General features: G+C 38.3%; 1 protein-coding gene across 1 annotated transcript; it reads left to right on the forward strand.

Moving 5' to 3' along the window:
* The first annotated feature begins 519 nt into the window (after window positions 1–519).
* LOC126373583 (short-chain dehydrogenase/reductase family 16C member 6) lies at window positions 520–13,817 on the forward strand. The gene is made up of 7 exons (XM_050019764.1): window positions 520–693; window positions 3,746–4,020; window positions 5,619–5,734; window positions 6,106–6,225; window positions 8,510–8,671; window positions 10,920–11,119; window positions 12,938–13,817. The coding sequence occupies exons 2-7, from the start codon at window positions 3,750–3,752 to the stop codon at window positions 13,038–13,040; spliced, it is 972 nt and encodes a 323-aa protein (XP_049875721.1). The 5' UTR covers window positions 520–693; window positions 3,746–3,749; the 3' UTR covers window positions 13,041–13,817.
* The last annotated feature ends 235 nt before the right edge of the window (window positions 13,818–14,052 follow it).

A 14,052-nucleotide genomic window follows, 5' to 3' on the forward strand; every position in this document is an offset into this window, starting at 1 on the left:
TAGAGTTCACACCTGAGCACAAACTATATAGTGCCGACGAGATTTTATAGAACAATATTTACTTGGTTAACGAATTTAGGTATATTTACTACTTTTGTTTTAATAGACTGTCATAAAAATATATATACCTAATCAGCTGCAGGAAATAATAAAAATCATTAAAAGACTTTAGCGGTCTGAAACTTGAACTATGGTAGAGACTTTACTTTTTCATATGTTTAAGGTAGGTAGATATCATTAGTCGAAGTATATACCAATAGATTAGGTACATTCATGAGATTAGCTCAAAATAGAGCAAAGTGACGCAAAATAAAAGAAGTAGGTAGAGAGAGAGAGAGAGAGAAACCCATACACCAAGTTATTGGTTCAACAAGGCTAAAAAAAGGATTTTTGTCATCGTAGTCATTCACACTCATACATTAGGTTGATAAAATTGATTACGTATCCACCTGAGATATAGTATTGTTTCAACCCACATGCGCAAGACCTTACTCAAATCACGAGAAGTCGTCGCAGCGGTAGATGTACCGTTAGTGGAGAAAGCAGCAGAGAGTAGAGCAACCTGCGCCCGCGCACCACGTTGTGCGAGTAGAGCACGCGAGACGCGACCGCACGCCCGCCGCAGTGCCACGGAAATTTGTAAACAAACTTGTGACAGTTCTTTATTTTGTGGATTTTATTTACGTTATACAGGTATGTTTGTACTTTTTTATTTTTATCTAAATTTTGAATTATTGTTAAGTATTTTATAAAGTTTTTGTGGTGTTTTTATTTCAAATATACGTATAATTAAAAATTTATTTTTAAAATTAATTAAAAGTACACATATATTTTTATAAATTCTTGTTTTAAACGTGTCATCTAATAAAGTATGTCATCAAAATCTAAAAAAACAACAGCAATAAAATGGAGATTGGTTAAAAATGTATGCGCTATCACACAATTATTAATTCAAATTTCTATAATAGGATTTCTATCTTCATTATAAGTGTGGCTAGTAAATTTAGGAAAACAACTTTCTGTTTGTCTACTTTCTTTGGCTAGACAGTGTCAAGACTTTCACGTAGTCGGCGCGCCGCGCCGGTTCAAACATACTTATATATATTTAATCAAATCGATTTACGACTAGAAAAGAAGAAATTTGAAATAAGTACCTACACATTGTATGTATTTGAACATGAATGTAACGGAGATATAATAAATTCCCGAAAGAATAATGTGAGTAAAACGGAATAATAAATTTGTATATTTTCCACACATATAAGCGCGCCGGTTTCATTCTAGCAATTGGAAAATTAATCATCTTTGTACTTAAGTATTTGTTTGGACCAATAATTAATAAAAAATATTAAGGTAACCACTTGCGGACATTTTCGCAAGTCTATTATAAATAAGCAACCTGTTGATTTTTTGTTCGTCATAAACAAACAACTTGCGTGGTCCAGTGGTTGAGTGTTGGGCTCACGATCCGGAGGTCTCGGGTTCGATTCCCGGTGGGGATATATCACAAAAAATACTTTGTGGTCCCTAGTTTGGTTAGGACATTACAGGCTGATCAACTGATTGTCCGAAAGTAAGATGATCCGTGCTTCGGAAGGCACGTTAAGCCGTTGGTCCCGGTTACTACTTACTGATGTAAGTAGTCGTTACATGAGCCATGTCAGGCCTTTGGCGGCTCAATAGTAACCCTGACACCAGGGTTGATGAGGTACTTCACCTCACAACCCACTCGATAGAAGAAGAAGAACAACTTTAAATTGGAAAACATTACGTACGATTACAATATTCTCATCATACTTAACTAATATCATTAGTCAAACGACGCGAAATAAATATTAATTAGATAATTACAATGGTTATAACGGAATTCCTAGGATACCTAATACGGACGCGATCGTGTTACAGGTCTAGTTGAAAACTCGTTATTGTTCAATATTTCCTGGTGTAATATATTTAACTCAATATACTTGTCGTGAGTGAAACAAGAAACCCGTATCTAAGATACAACGGCTATGCGGAGATTTGTCACCGAATACAGGTCAGAAGAGCACTGAAGCCTATCTCTATACAGTTTTCATCGTGAAAAGCATTATCTTGGTGGGATATTATGTGAGTCATCAGAGAATAACTAAAGTCTTTCGATGTCCCATAGGTAAGAATAGGCAAGGAGGGTAGGCAAGCGTTTTAAAATATACTTTTAAATTGTCATAAATCACTGTTTACACGGCTTTAATATCAATTGCATTACATATTAATAATCAGGAGGTTTAAAAATTCCACATCGAAGCAATTCATCTAAGAAAGCAATATTGCAATTTGACATTTGCGCATATAAAAGTAAGTGCACATCGCACACAAATAACAAATAGCAATATTGCTTTTTTAGAAGAATTGCTTCGATGTGGCCATTTTAGCCCCCCTGGATTTATCTCGAAATATATAGATACTATTTTATAAAGCTTAACACATAATAATATTTACAGCAAGCTCCGTCATACACCATAGTTACTTTATAGCAAGCGATGTAGAGATCAAAAATAAACCCATAATAAAAGGTGTACACATAGAACTTATACATCGGCGAATCTCCATATAACCAGGTTTACCCCTACTATCTCATTCAACGCTTGGCACTGCAACTATACTTATTTTGCACCATGGTTCGTAGCAAATGACTGCTTGTGAAATCGCAGAGGTAATGACAAAGTTGTTGCAGTCATACCGACGTCAAAATTCATAATAACTGTAATGCATCCACGGAACAATCAACATTATTACCTAGTTCTATGGTTGTCGATTGAAAACGTGTAGAATTTATAAGAATCCTTTTCGTTTCGGTAGAGCTTTATTTTTCTCTTTTAGGGTGTTTGGGAAATGAACCTATGATGATTTGAGTAAAAAATCAAACTATACTTACATCGATAGTACCTACTTGATTCTGGCACTGTAATTCCATTCACAACATTTTATTGCATATAAACACATTTAGGAATATTACAGAATGACAGCAATAAGACAATCGACGGCTTTATGCTGAACAACAATTTCTTCCAAGCAAACTTGGGGTGAAATCAAATGACAATATATTTCATTTCATTTCAAAAATTCTACCGCGTAGGATGTTTTTTTGATCTAATGATATAAGAACATATATTCATCATCATCAGAACAGTTCGGGGTACATAGTTGTACAAACATAAAGTTAAACTGATGTCTGATAGGAACAAATTTTTTCCTTGACCTACAATGTCGATTTAACCATCGTCTTTCGACAAATGACAAGTACGATCCATTCATGTCAACGATTTCCAAGTTTAATAAAAATGACCGATTAACATTTTTGTGAATGAAGCTTTCACTTTTACGCGCTGACCCAGGCAGGTCTTGAGGTAATAATAGGTAGGTACTTTCATCATCATCAGCTCATTAACGTCAGAAAACTGTTTTTTTTTGTGGTCACCCATCCTATGACCGGCCTTTGCGAAAGTGTACGATGTAGAGTGCTCTAGAGGTAACGATATTTAAATGTACTTACTTACGTAGTTTAATACCATATCGTATGCTGTAATGAAACACTGGCTGAGGTTAGGATGAAACAGGAAACAATCAAAAATCACGAATTTTGCGACGGAAAATTCCATTTGATATTACTTGAGAATCATAGTCTGAATCATGCCCTCAGTATTCGTTACGATGCCACTAACATCCTGTACAAAAGTAAATAAAAATGATGTATTTGTTTCAGAAACATGTTGGAGAGTACCAAGATACACACACCGTCACAAATGGCTAGTGTCTTCGACATCGCCAAGGACACCGTCCTATTCCTCCTTCTCTCCTGCTATTACATCTTGGAGTCGCTCTTCTGGACTTTAGTGCCCAATGCTATAAGGCCCATGAAGAGTTTGAAGGGGGAGGTGGTGTTGGTGACAGGAGGTGCCGGGGGGGTGGGACGGCAACTGGCTCTCAAACTGGCAAGGCTTGGGGCGAGAGTCGTCGTGTGGGATATCAGTAAAGAAGGTAAGATGCCAATTTATAACTTTTTTTTTAAATAATAAAAGCTCGCGTTTGACCGCAATCTTACCTGATGGTAAGTGACGATGCGGTCTAGAATGGATCACGCTTACCTAGCCAACGCTTATTCACTCCAGCCTTATAGACTCCCAGATTATGACGGGTTGGAAAAACAGACGACGGCAGACAGTTCCAATCCTTCGCTGTTCGCATCAAAAAGGAAGAGGCGAAACGTTTCGTGCGGATTGGTGGTATATCCACAACATAAGGACTTTAAATCTGAATGAAACACTACCTACCGAGAGAGAAACAGTTTTTGTAAAATAACAACATATAACACATTATAAGCTTAGGACTTGAGCTGGTCAGAGATACAACCATCGTAAGAGGGATTAACGTAGCCACTTTTCATCAAGCTTTCTGTAAGACCAACGTGATAGGTGATGGATGAGCCGTATCGCCGTCTAATATGTATAATGGTCGAGCCAATTTTGTTAGTGAAATTTTATTATTTGAAAAATCCATTAGATAATCACCGAACAACGTCAAGCTTTAGGTACCAGTTTTAGTTACTTACTATTATTTTTTATCCCCCAAACCTCTCCGATTGACGAAATATGTTATAGACGTTGCCAAAAATGGGACAGATGTAGACACCTTGAAGAAGCTGTCCCGTAAAGACTTCAGTATCTAGGTAAGTTTTGCGATCAGTCTCATTGACTATAAACAGATGAGTTGGGTTTATATGGCATGGAGGACGCTACTCCCAGCGAAGTCGGTCCTTTCTTTGAAGTAGTCAATCGGTCTGACTGTCCTTATCGAAAATGTCTCGTTTCTTTTTTAGACGACGTATGGTTTCTGGAATAGCTAGTTGCCCCGCAAGCTGATTTGGGTGCATTTGTAATCTTTTTTTGTACTGGGTTCCACGATTGCATCTAGGTAAGTAAGTAATTAATAAAAATGCAATGATGTCTACAACAAATAAATAAAATCATTGCGCATCTATTTACTTGTTGATTTTTTTCCAATCCAAGGTGTGAAATGTTACAAAATATCTTTTGAGCTATAAATAGTTACTCAAAAGGTTACGATTTCTTGCATGTTCGCGATTGCGTCAGGAAACGAAAACTCTATGATTGCCGTGGCATATTTTTGAATATATGTATTAAAAATGATGTTCTCCTGATGCTTCACGTACGGTCACGGGCATTAATATGTATACACTTTGGTACCATGTCACATTAACTTTTTTGACAAATCGAACTGTAATTCTCACTTAATGTCAAATATGTTAGTGCGACAGAGTTCTAAAGTGGGTACATTATATTGCTCATGACTATACCACGAAATTATGAACTTTAAAATCGAGGAAATGTCATTTTCGAAACTTACAGGTTTATTTTTTATTCGCCCCTAATGCTTGCCGCACACAAAGCCCGTACCCTTAAGTAGGACAAGCGTACTGGAACACGAGATCTGGTATGAAACCGCAAACCACATCTTGATACTTGCACGGATCATTGAGTGATGATTCTAAACAACATTGCTCAAGAACGGCACGAACATAAAAATGTCTATTATAAAATAATGTACCTATTTACCAGGGCTGCAGAAAACTTGTGAGGCTGTGACGGCGGAAGGGTATGAGATCGCGAGTTACGTCGTGGACCTCGCCGACAGGGCTGCGGTCTACGCCGCTGCCGAGAGGGTCAAGAATGAGGTAACGTATCCCATACTATTTATTGTGTATATATAGTGATATTTTAGACGCAGGCGCATCAATTTTAACGCACGTTTGAACCGTAAACAGAATCAATTTAATGGTTAGTAAAACGATCCATAACCTATAACCTGCCTATATACGTCCCACTGCTGGGCACAGGCCTCCCCTCAGTCAACCGGAGGGGGTATGGAGCATACTCCACCATAAAAGTGAGTAAAAAGATCACTTACAAAATATAAGTTATAGGCTCCATATAAACTTACCTTACAGGAGCTAAACACTTTTCGCGAGTTGAGTTATTGTTCGACTATTGGTCCTATGCTTCTTAAGGAGTTAACGATTATTATAATCATCATATTTGCTATCAGGTTGGCAAGGTGGACATCCTCATAAACAACGCGGGAACTGTCTTCGGAGAGACACTTCTGGACCTGAGCGACTACGCCATCGAAACTACCTACAAAGTCAACATTCTCTCCCATTACTGGGTAAATATCTACACTTATTTATTTTATCTTTCGGGTTCATTACAGCTGTCCGTCAATTAAACACGTATTTATAAGATCACACACACAGTAGGCAGAGAACACGGTATTCTCCTTACTACTATCGCAACACGCTACTTTCCCTTCTTCGACTTCATGCATTGTCGGTTTAGACTACTCTTGATCATCATCATCATCATCAGCCGTACGACGCCCACTGCTGGGCATAGGCCTCCCCCAACTACTCTTGATGTCTTGGCGAAATGTAAAGTTTTGTATTATTTCGATGATAAATTCTCTCGGAAATATATAGGTGACGGGAGATAGACATACTTATATAGATAGATTTAACAGTCTATTTCTTGTACGAGCTAGTAATAAGTGTTCTATATAATTGTAGCGTGTGTGAACTTTATCTATTAAAAGGTACTTATTACCTATTAAACTAGTAAACACAGCGTGTTTACTAAATAAACTGTTTCAAAGCAACTCATACTAAACTCAAAATAGTGAGTAAACTATCTATTATGCAATTAAATTGTAATATTTCGCAATTATTAAGCTACTGCAACTGTGTCTAAATAATGATAGGAAAGAGACGATTAGTTGCACAGTCCGGTTCATGGGCAGTAATTTTAATGCAAAATCACGAGCCTCAGAAATACAAAATTGGTTTCCAAATTGTCTTAATTATTTTAAGTACGTTCATCTGAATCCATGTAAGCTGAATCCTATAATTTCTCAGTTAAGGATACAGCATAACATAAACAGTCTGTATACGTCCCACTGCTGGGCGCACACTGGGTTGGTGGAAGTGTTTTACGGCTAATAGCCGGGCCCAACGGCTTAACGTGCCCTCCGAAGCACGGAATCATCTTACTTTTTCGGACAATCAGGTGATTCAAGCCTGAAAAGTCCTTACAAAGGACAGTCTCACAAAGTGATTTCGACAATGGCCCCATCGGGAATCGAACCCGGACCTCCAGACCGTGAGCCTAACGCTCTAACCACTAGGCCACCGAGGCTGTTAGTTAAGAATATGCTAAATAAAAGCGGCAAAGCACGTCTGGTCATTGGCTCTACCTCAGAGCTCTACTTACTACTGTTAGATAGAAAAGAATCGCTCGACTTAATATTGACTGATAGGTACATTACTATGCCAATGAACGTCACAACACTAGTTTATACCTACTTTGACAGATATTATACTTAAGTACCGCGCATTGAGACAATTATACAACGTTATCTTATTGAGATATATTCATTAATTGAACTAAACTGGTCTAATCCTAGGTAGTAAAAGATTGCAAAACTTTAAGTAAGCGAATGAGCTTACAGATGCCATTGTGATGAAATAAATGGATATTTTCTTTAAAAAAATTGCCCAATATGGACTTGATTCAAAATGTATCATCTCTATTACTTGAAAGACTTACTATACAATAGGACAATGTAGAAATAAAATAATAAACAAATGAAAGCGGTGTGTCAGGATGACAACCATGGTAATGGAATTAAGTAGTATCTTAATTCCATTCCATTCCAGGGGAATAAGCATCATCAAACGTATATACAGGGTGTTAGTGACATCGTAACGAATACTCAGAGGGATGATTCAGACCATGATTCTGAGTTAATATCAAGTGGAATTTTCCGTCGTAAAATTCATGTTATTTTTTTAGTTTTTTTTAATTATTTTCAATTCTATAAATGGAAAATCCCACTTGATATTAACTCAGAATAATCAGCCGAATCATCCCTCTCAGTATTCGTTACGATGTCACTTACACCCCATACAAGTACATACAGTAGCCATACAAGTAGGTATGGGTGTTAGTGACACTGTAACGAATACTGAAGGGGATGATTCAGACCATGATTCTGAGTCGATATCAAGTGGAATTTCCTGTCGGAGAAGTCATGAAAATTTTAGAGCTTATTTAAATTATTTTCCGTTCCATACTTTTGCGACGGAAAATTCCACTTGATATCAACTTAGAATGATGGCCTGAATCATCCCTCAAAGTTTTCGTTACGATGTCTCTAACACCCTGTATGTTTAAGTATATGTGTGCAAATACTTTTTACGCATATTTTACGTTTTTTGTATTGTATTCTTCTTACTTGTATACTGTTCTTTTCTCGTGTGATTGTGCAGTAAAGAGTTTTGTATTATATTGTACTTTTTTAGGGTTCCGTAGCCAAAAAACGGAACCCTTATGGATTCGTCATGTCTGTCTGTCTGTCCGTCCGTATATCACAGTCACTTTTTTTTTAATTCTTCCAGACAGTAAAAGCCTTCTTACCGGCTATGATAGAGTCGGGTAAGGGTCACATCGTGACCGTAGGCTCTGTCGCCGGCCTGCTGGGCACCTACCGCTGCACCGACTACAGCGCCACCAAGTTTGCTACTGTCGGATTCCATGAAAGCCTCTTTACTGAACTTAGGGTAAGCACTTACTTACGTAAACTTATTTCTTAGGCCAAGAAATCTTTATTTTCTACATTTATTTCATTGCGGAACCACAAATATAGGTGTGTTTCGCGAACCCTGCACACCTGTTAATCTAACCTAACTTTCTACCTAAGCAATCTGCCAAAGTAGGTATCTTTCGCAGATGGCGGAACCTTTTCCTACCAACGACATGAAATCAATTTCAAAAATATTATTTTTATAACATAAGCTCACAACAATATCCCAATTCGGGAAGTCAGAGGTACATCCATCAGAAGATGAATTAATTACCCACACCTCAGCGACCGAGGAATTGTGTCCTCTAACATGATGGACTAATGTTATGGGCAATAGGCTGATCACTTATCACCATAAGGTTCATCATATCCATCTTTGGACTTCGTATCAACAGTGGCTGCAAGTTGTCTTTGATTACTTGTGGCTCTGCCCACCCCATTAGGGATTACGGGCGTGAGTTTATGTATGTATGTATGTACCTCAGCGACCTTTCTGTTAGACCAACGTGATAGGTGAAATAAAAATATTGTAATAACGAGTTTTCGAATAGGTAGGTACGGTCATGAGTACTAATATGTACACTTTGATACCATGTCACATTAACTTTTTTGACAAATTAAACCGTAACTCTCATTAAATGTCAAATACGATAGTGCGACAAGGTTCTAAAGTGGGTACATGATATTACTCATGACTGTACGGTCATGAGTACTAATATGTATACATTTTGAAACCATGTCAAATTAACTTTTTTGAAAAATAAAACCGTAAGTCTCATTAAATGTCAAATATGATAGTGCGATAGGGTTCTAAAGTGGGTACATAATATTGCTCATGACTGTACATCGTGTAAGACGTAATTCGTAAATCATCTCCTATCGCATATAAGCTTTTAGAACGTAATATTTACTATAATACCCGTTGTTGGAAACTATGTTTATAAACTTAACGTATAAAACTTTCATATAAAAGACATCAACGCGTTTGTATTAGTTAAGTTACGCGAATATAAAGTTGTAGCTAGGATTGTATTACGTTTAGGGAATGCAATCCATCAATAAAGATCTCATCTATTTTATCCTAATCAATCCCGAAGCGTAATATGACGAGTTCCCTTTCGAGATTGACGGAATTAGGCGAATCTCCTTGAGTCACATTTTGTTGAATAAAGGTTTTTGTTTTCTTCAAAAAATATTTTATTGTAATTAACCACACAAACAATCGTTTCGTATCGTTTTCAGTCATTCTAACTTTAATTTTTTTATCGAATTTGCAATCTTGTATCAGGATTGTATTCCCTAATTATGTTACAGTTATTATATTGCATAGATAGGTACCTACTGCATATTGCAACAGACTTAATAGCAGGTACAAATTCGACTAGATTTAGATTTAGAGCAAACTCGAAGCGTCTAGTTTTTGGAATAGTGAACGGTGGTTGTACTTACCAAGGTTGTTGCCAACTGAGTTCAGTTCATATCTCTGCGAAAAATTAGGGAAACTGGTTTAATACCTACTTAGTGGACTTATCGTAAATGGAACATAGCTAGGTTTACGTAGGTACCTACCTATGTATAAACATAAACATACATAATATAAACAATCTATATACGTGCCACTACTGGGCACAAGCTTCCCCTCACTTAACAGGAGGGGGTATGGAGAATACTCCACCACGCTGCTCCACTGCGGATATGGGCTACGTATAAAATAGGTACTTACAACAGACATATAAATAGAATGTGTATTTAACAAAAAATCTAATCATGTGTAGGTACATTTCCGCTAGGTACAAACTAATAGATACTTGCGAATTGTTTTTACCTACACATTAAAATATGATGTAAACGCACACTTAAGATACCTGCTTACTTTTAGGTAGGTATAAGTGCAGCCGTAATATGGCGCTAAACGTGCGCGACACAATATTTGAACCAATAGAATTACTTTATTTAACGCAAGCGCAACGCGCGCGATTATGCGTGCATACTATTTCCCACCAAAAAAGAAGAGAACTCTTTTAGAGATTTTGTTATGTTTTCTTTGTTTTGTTTTTCCGTGTTATGTATGCAATAAAGAATATATGAAATAACAGTTAGCGTAAAAAAAAGGAGAGGCCTATAGTTTACAAATCTAAAATTCATAACATAGATTGCATCAGAGTATTTTTTGTATGTATATACATAATTTTGATGTTACCTTTGTGTACCTTTCCTCATTCCAGGCCCACGGCCACACCAGCATCCACGCGACCCTCGTGTGCCCGTACTACATAAACACGGGCATGTTTGACGGCGTAACCCCGCGGCTGATGCCGATGCTTGAACCTGACTATGTAGCTGAGACCATGATAGACTCCATCCGCAAGAACGAGGTCAACTGCATCATGCCCGGATCCGTGCGGTATCTGCTACCGCTTAAGTGGTAAGTACCAGTACCTAGTTTGGTTACATTACAGGCTGATCACCTGATTGTCCGAAAGTAACACGATCCATGCTTCGAAAGGCACGTTAAGCCGTTGGTCCCGGGTACTACTTACTGATGTAAGTGAGTAATCGTTACATGACCAATATCAGGGGCCTTTGGCAGCTCAATCATAACCCTGGCGCCAGAGTTGACGAGGCTGGTATTCCACCTCACAACCCACGCCAACGCGCACCTAGACACGTCTCAAGAACCGCACGCGCCGAAGTCATCGCATTTTCCGGCATAATGCAGCTTCTGCATCACGTCTGATTTGTGCATTCTAGTGCTTATTTGGATACCAATTGCTTGCAATTGTGTGCTTATTTGTATGCTCGAGACCCCCTCCGGTTGATTGAGGGGAGGCCTGCGCCCAGCAGTGGAACGTATTATAGGCTGTTTATGTTATGTTATTGTCGTCATTTGCCGTACGACAAATAGCAAACACAGGGCGTAGATATACTGTCTACGTAGATAAATGTCACGTGCGTCCATTATCTACCTACGTTTTTATGTGGCATTACGCCTGGCGTCGGCGCCTTAGCTATATCTAACGAAAACAGATTCTATCACTTAAAACGGTCCTACATAAACATAACACAGTATCACGCCTGAGTGTATAGTATAGAGTATTATTCCTTATTCTATAGGTTAGGTTACACAGTGCGAGCAGCTGATGTGACAATAGACAGCTGCTGTGCCTGTATACTCGTATGACAGTAGCTCGACTCGCCTGGCACGGCCACACTATGCAAACTGCTGGCGTCGCAGAAGACAGCTACTATACCAGTGTACTGGTATAATGCGTTTGTATCATGTCGCCCAAACAAGAAACACTATACCCGGCGTGGGCCCGAGCGTACGAGCTACTGTCATTTCGCAAAATCGTGCGAGTTGACTACCGAGCGGCGTGCGAGTGGTGTGATGGGGGAAGGCAAGTAGGTAGCGAGTAAAAACAAAAAATGTTGAAGTAACTCGGACGCGAGCAACTGTCCCACTCGCACATGACAGTAACTCGTATGATGCGGTCACACGTGCATAGTAGCTGCACCTCAGTAACTGACTCGATCAGCTCGCATGTTAGCTCGCACTGTGTAACCTAGGCTTATGGTATAGGTATACACCCGTTACTCTACAACTATACAGGGTGTTAGTGACACCAAAACGAATATTGAAGGGGATGATTCAGACCATGATTCTGAATTGATATTAAGTGGAATTTGTCGGAATATTCATGATTTTTTTTTTGTTTTCTTTATTTATTTGATTATTTTAAATTCCACTTGATATAAACTAGAATCATGGTCTGAATCATCCCTCAAAGTTTTCGTTACAATGTCACTAAAACCCTGTATGTTTAAATCCCATGGAGGCGAGCCCATAGACTTTAATTGTGCGCAAATCCTAGAAACTACGTGTTATTACGTAAAGAGCGGACTTAGAGCGATCCTAGATTTTAATTATGTACGGTCACGAGCATTAATATGTATGTACACACTTTGGTACCATGTCACATTAACTTTTTTGACAAACTGAACTGTAAGTCTCACTAAATGTCAAATATGTTAGTGCGACAGAGTCCTAAAGTGGGTAGATTATATTGCTCATCACTGTACTAGCGATACGCAGTAGCAAGGAAACAAGACGAGCGAAAAAATACATTAGCAATGACTATTTTGGTCATCGGTTAAAATAATTCTCCCCTTAGGTAGGATATTCTCTCTCTTATTTCAATGTAACAGTAGGACTTAATTGTAACGGTTTTTTTGTTTGTTCCAGTCTCCTCCCGGCTAAGATGTGCTGGGACCTGATGCACCGCGTGATGAAGGGGCCACAGTCTATGATGGAGTTCAAAGGGAAGCCCAAAGTTGCCACCGCCTGAACCGACATTCCACCTTTGATGCAGTCGCAAGCACTTATATTGAGCGTTAACAAATTACAGTACGGAGGAAAGTGGGCATACGGTCACGAGCATTAATATGTACACACTTTGATACCATGTCACATTAACTTTTTTGACAAATTGAACTGTAAGTCACACTAAATGTCAAATATGTTAGTGCGACAGAGTCCTAAAGTGGGTACATTTATTGCTCATGACTGTACAGTACATAGCGTTACGCCTGAATCTTCGAAGAGGTAGGCAGGGCTACATAGACACACTCCTCGCCAGCTATGTTTAAGTAGTAGCCGCTCATTGTAATATGTGACCACAAAATAGCACGTAATGGCCAACTCACACACCAAGGGCCTTTAGCCCGTGTTTGTTCGCACTGGTTCGATTCATTCGATCGTCGAATTAGGCAGATTATTTCCATTTGTTCGACTGTCCAATGCCTATTGCATTTACGTGCGTTGCTGCTTGGACTTCGGCTATGCGCGACAGGATTTTCTACCCTGAAATGTTCTGTACAAGTTGTACAGAACAACCCTGACGTCTACAATTGAAGATCATTGCTGAATATAGGTGCCTGTACCTGCATGTAATAATTCATTTCAAGGGTTCTTCTCGTTCACATGATTAACGAAGTGACTGACAATGAACCCTGATTTTGTAGTAAAATTGTAACTCGTAATTTTTACATAAGCTTGTAAATAAGCGAACATTATCTTAGAAGACTGAATGATCATTGTAGAATAAAAATAATTACTAAAATAATTGGTTGGCTTTTATTATAAATTACCTACTATTCTTTAAAGATCACACGCAAATCAATAGAACATCAATCGGCACTGAAACAGTATGAAGGAGTATGTTTCGTACCCCTCCAGTTCATTGAGAGGAGGCCTGTGCCCAGCAATGAGAAATATATAGACTGTTTATATCATGCTATGTATGTATTTTACGTGTAAACTGTTTTAAAAAAATATTATTTTCCATTCGGGGTATTTTC

This window comes from Pectinophora gossypiella, chromosome 16, assembly GCF_024362695.1.
Source record: "Pectinophora gossypiella chromosome 16, ilPecGoss1.1, whole genome shotgun sequence".
Lineage (NCBI taxonomy): Eukaryota > Metazoa > Arthropoda > Insecta > Lepidoptera > Gelechiidae > Pectinophora > Pectinophora gossypiella.

Coding starts and splice junctions, on each gene's coding strand:
- LOC126373583 (XM_050019764.1), top strand. CDS start 3,750: ATGTTGGAGAGTACCAAGATACACACACCGTCACAAATGGCTAGTGTC. Junction 4,021..5,618: donor GTGGGATATCAGTAAAGAAG/GTAAGATGCCAA, acceptor CCTATTTACCAG/GGCTGCAGAAAACTTGTGAG. Junction 11,120..12,937: donor TATCTGCTACCGCTTAAGTG/GTAAGTACCAGT, acceptor TGTTTGTTCCAG/TCTCCTCCCGGCTAAGATGT.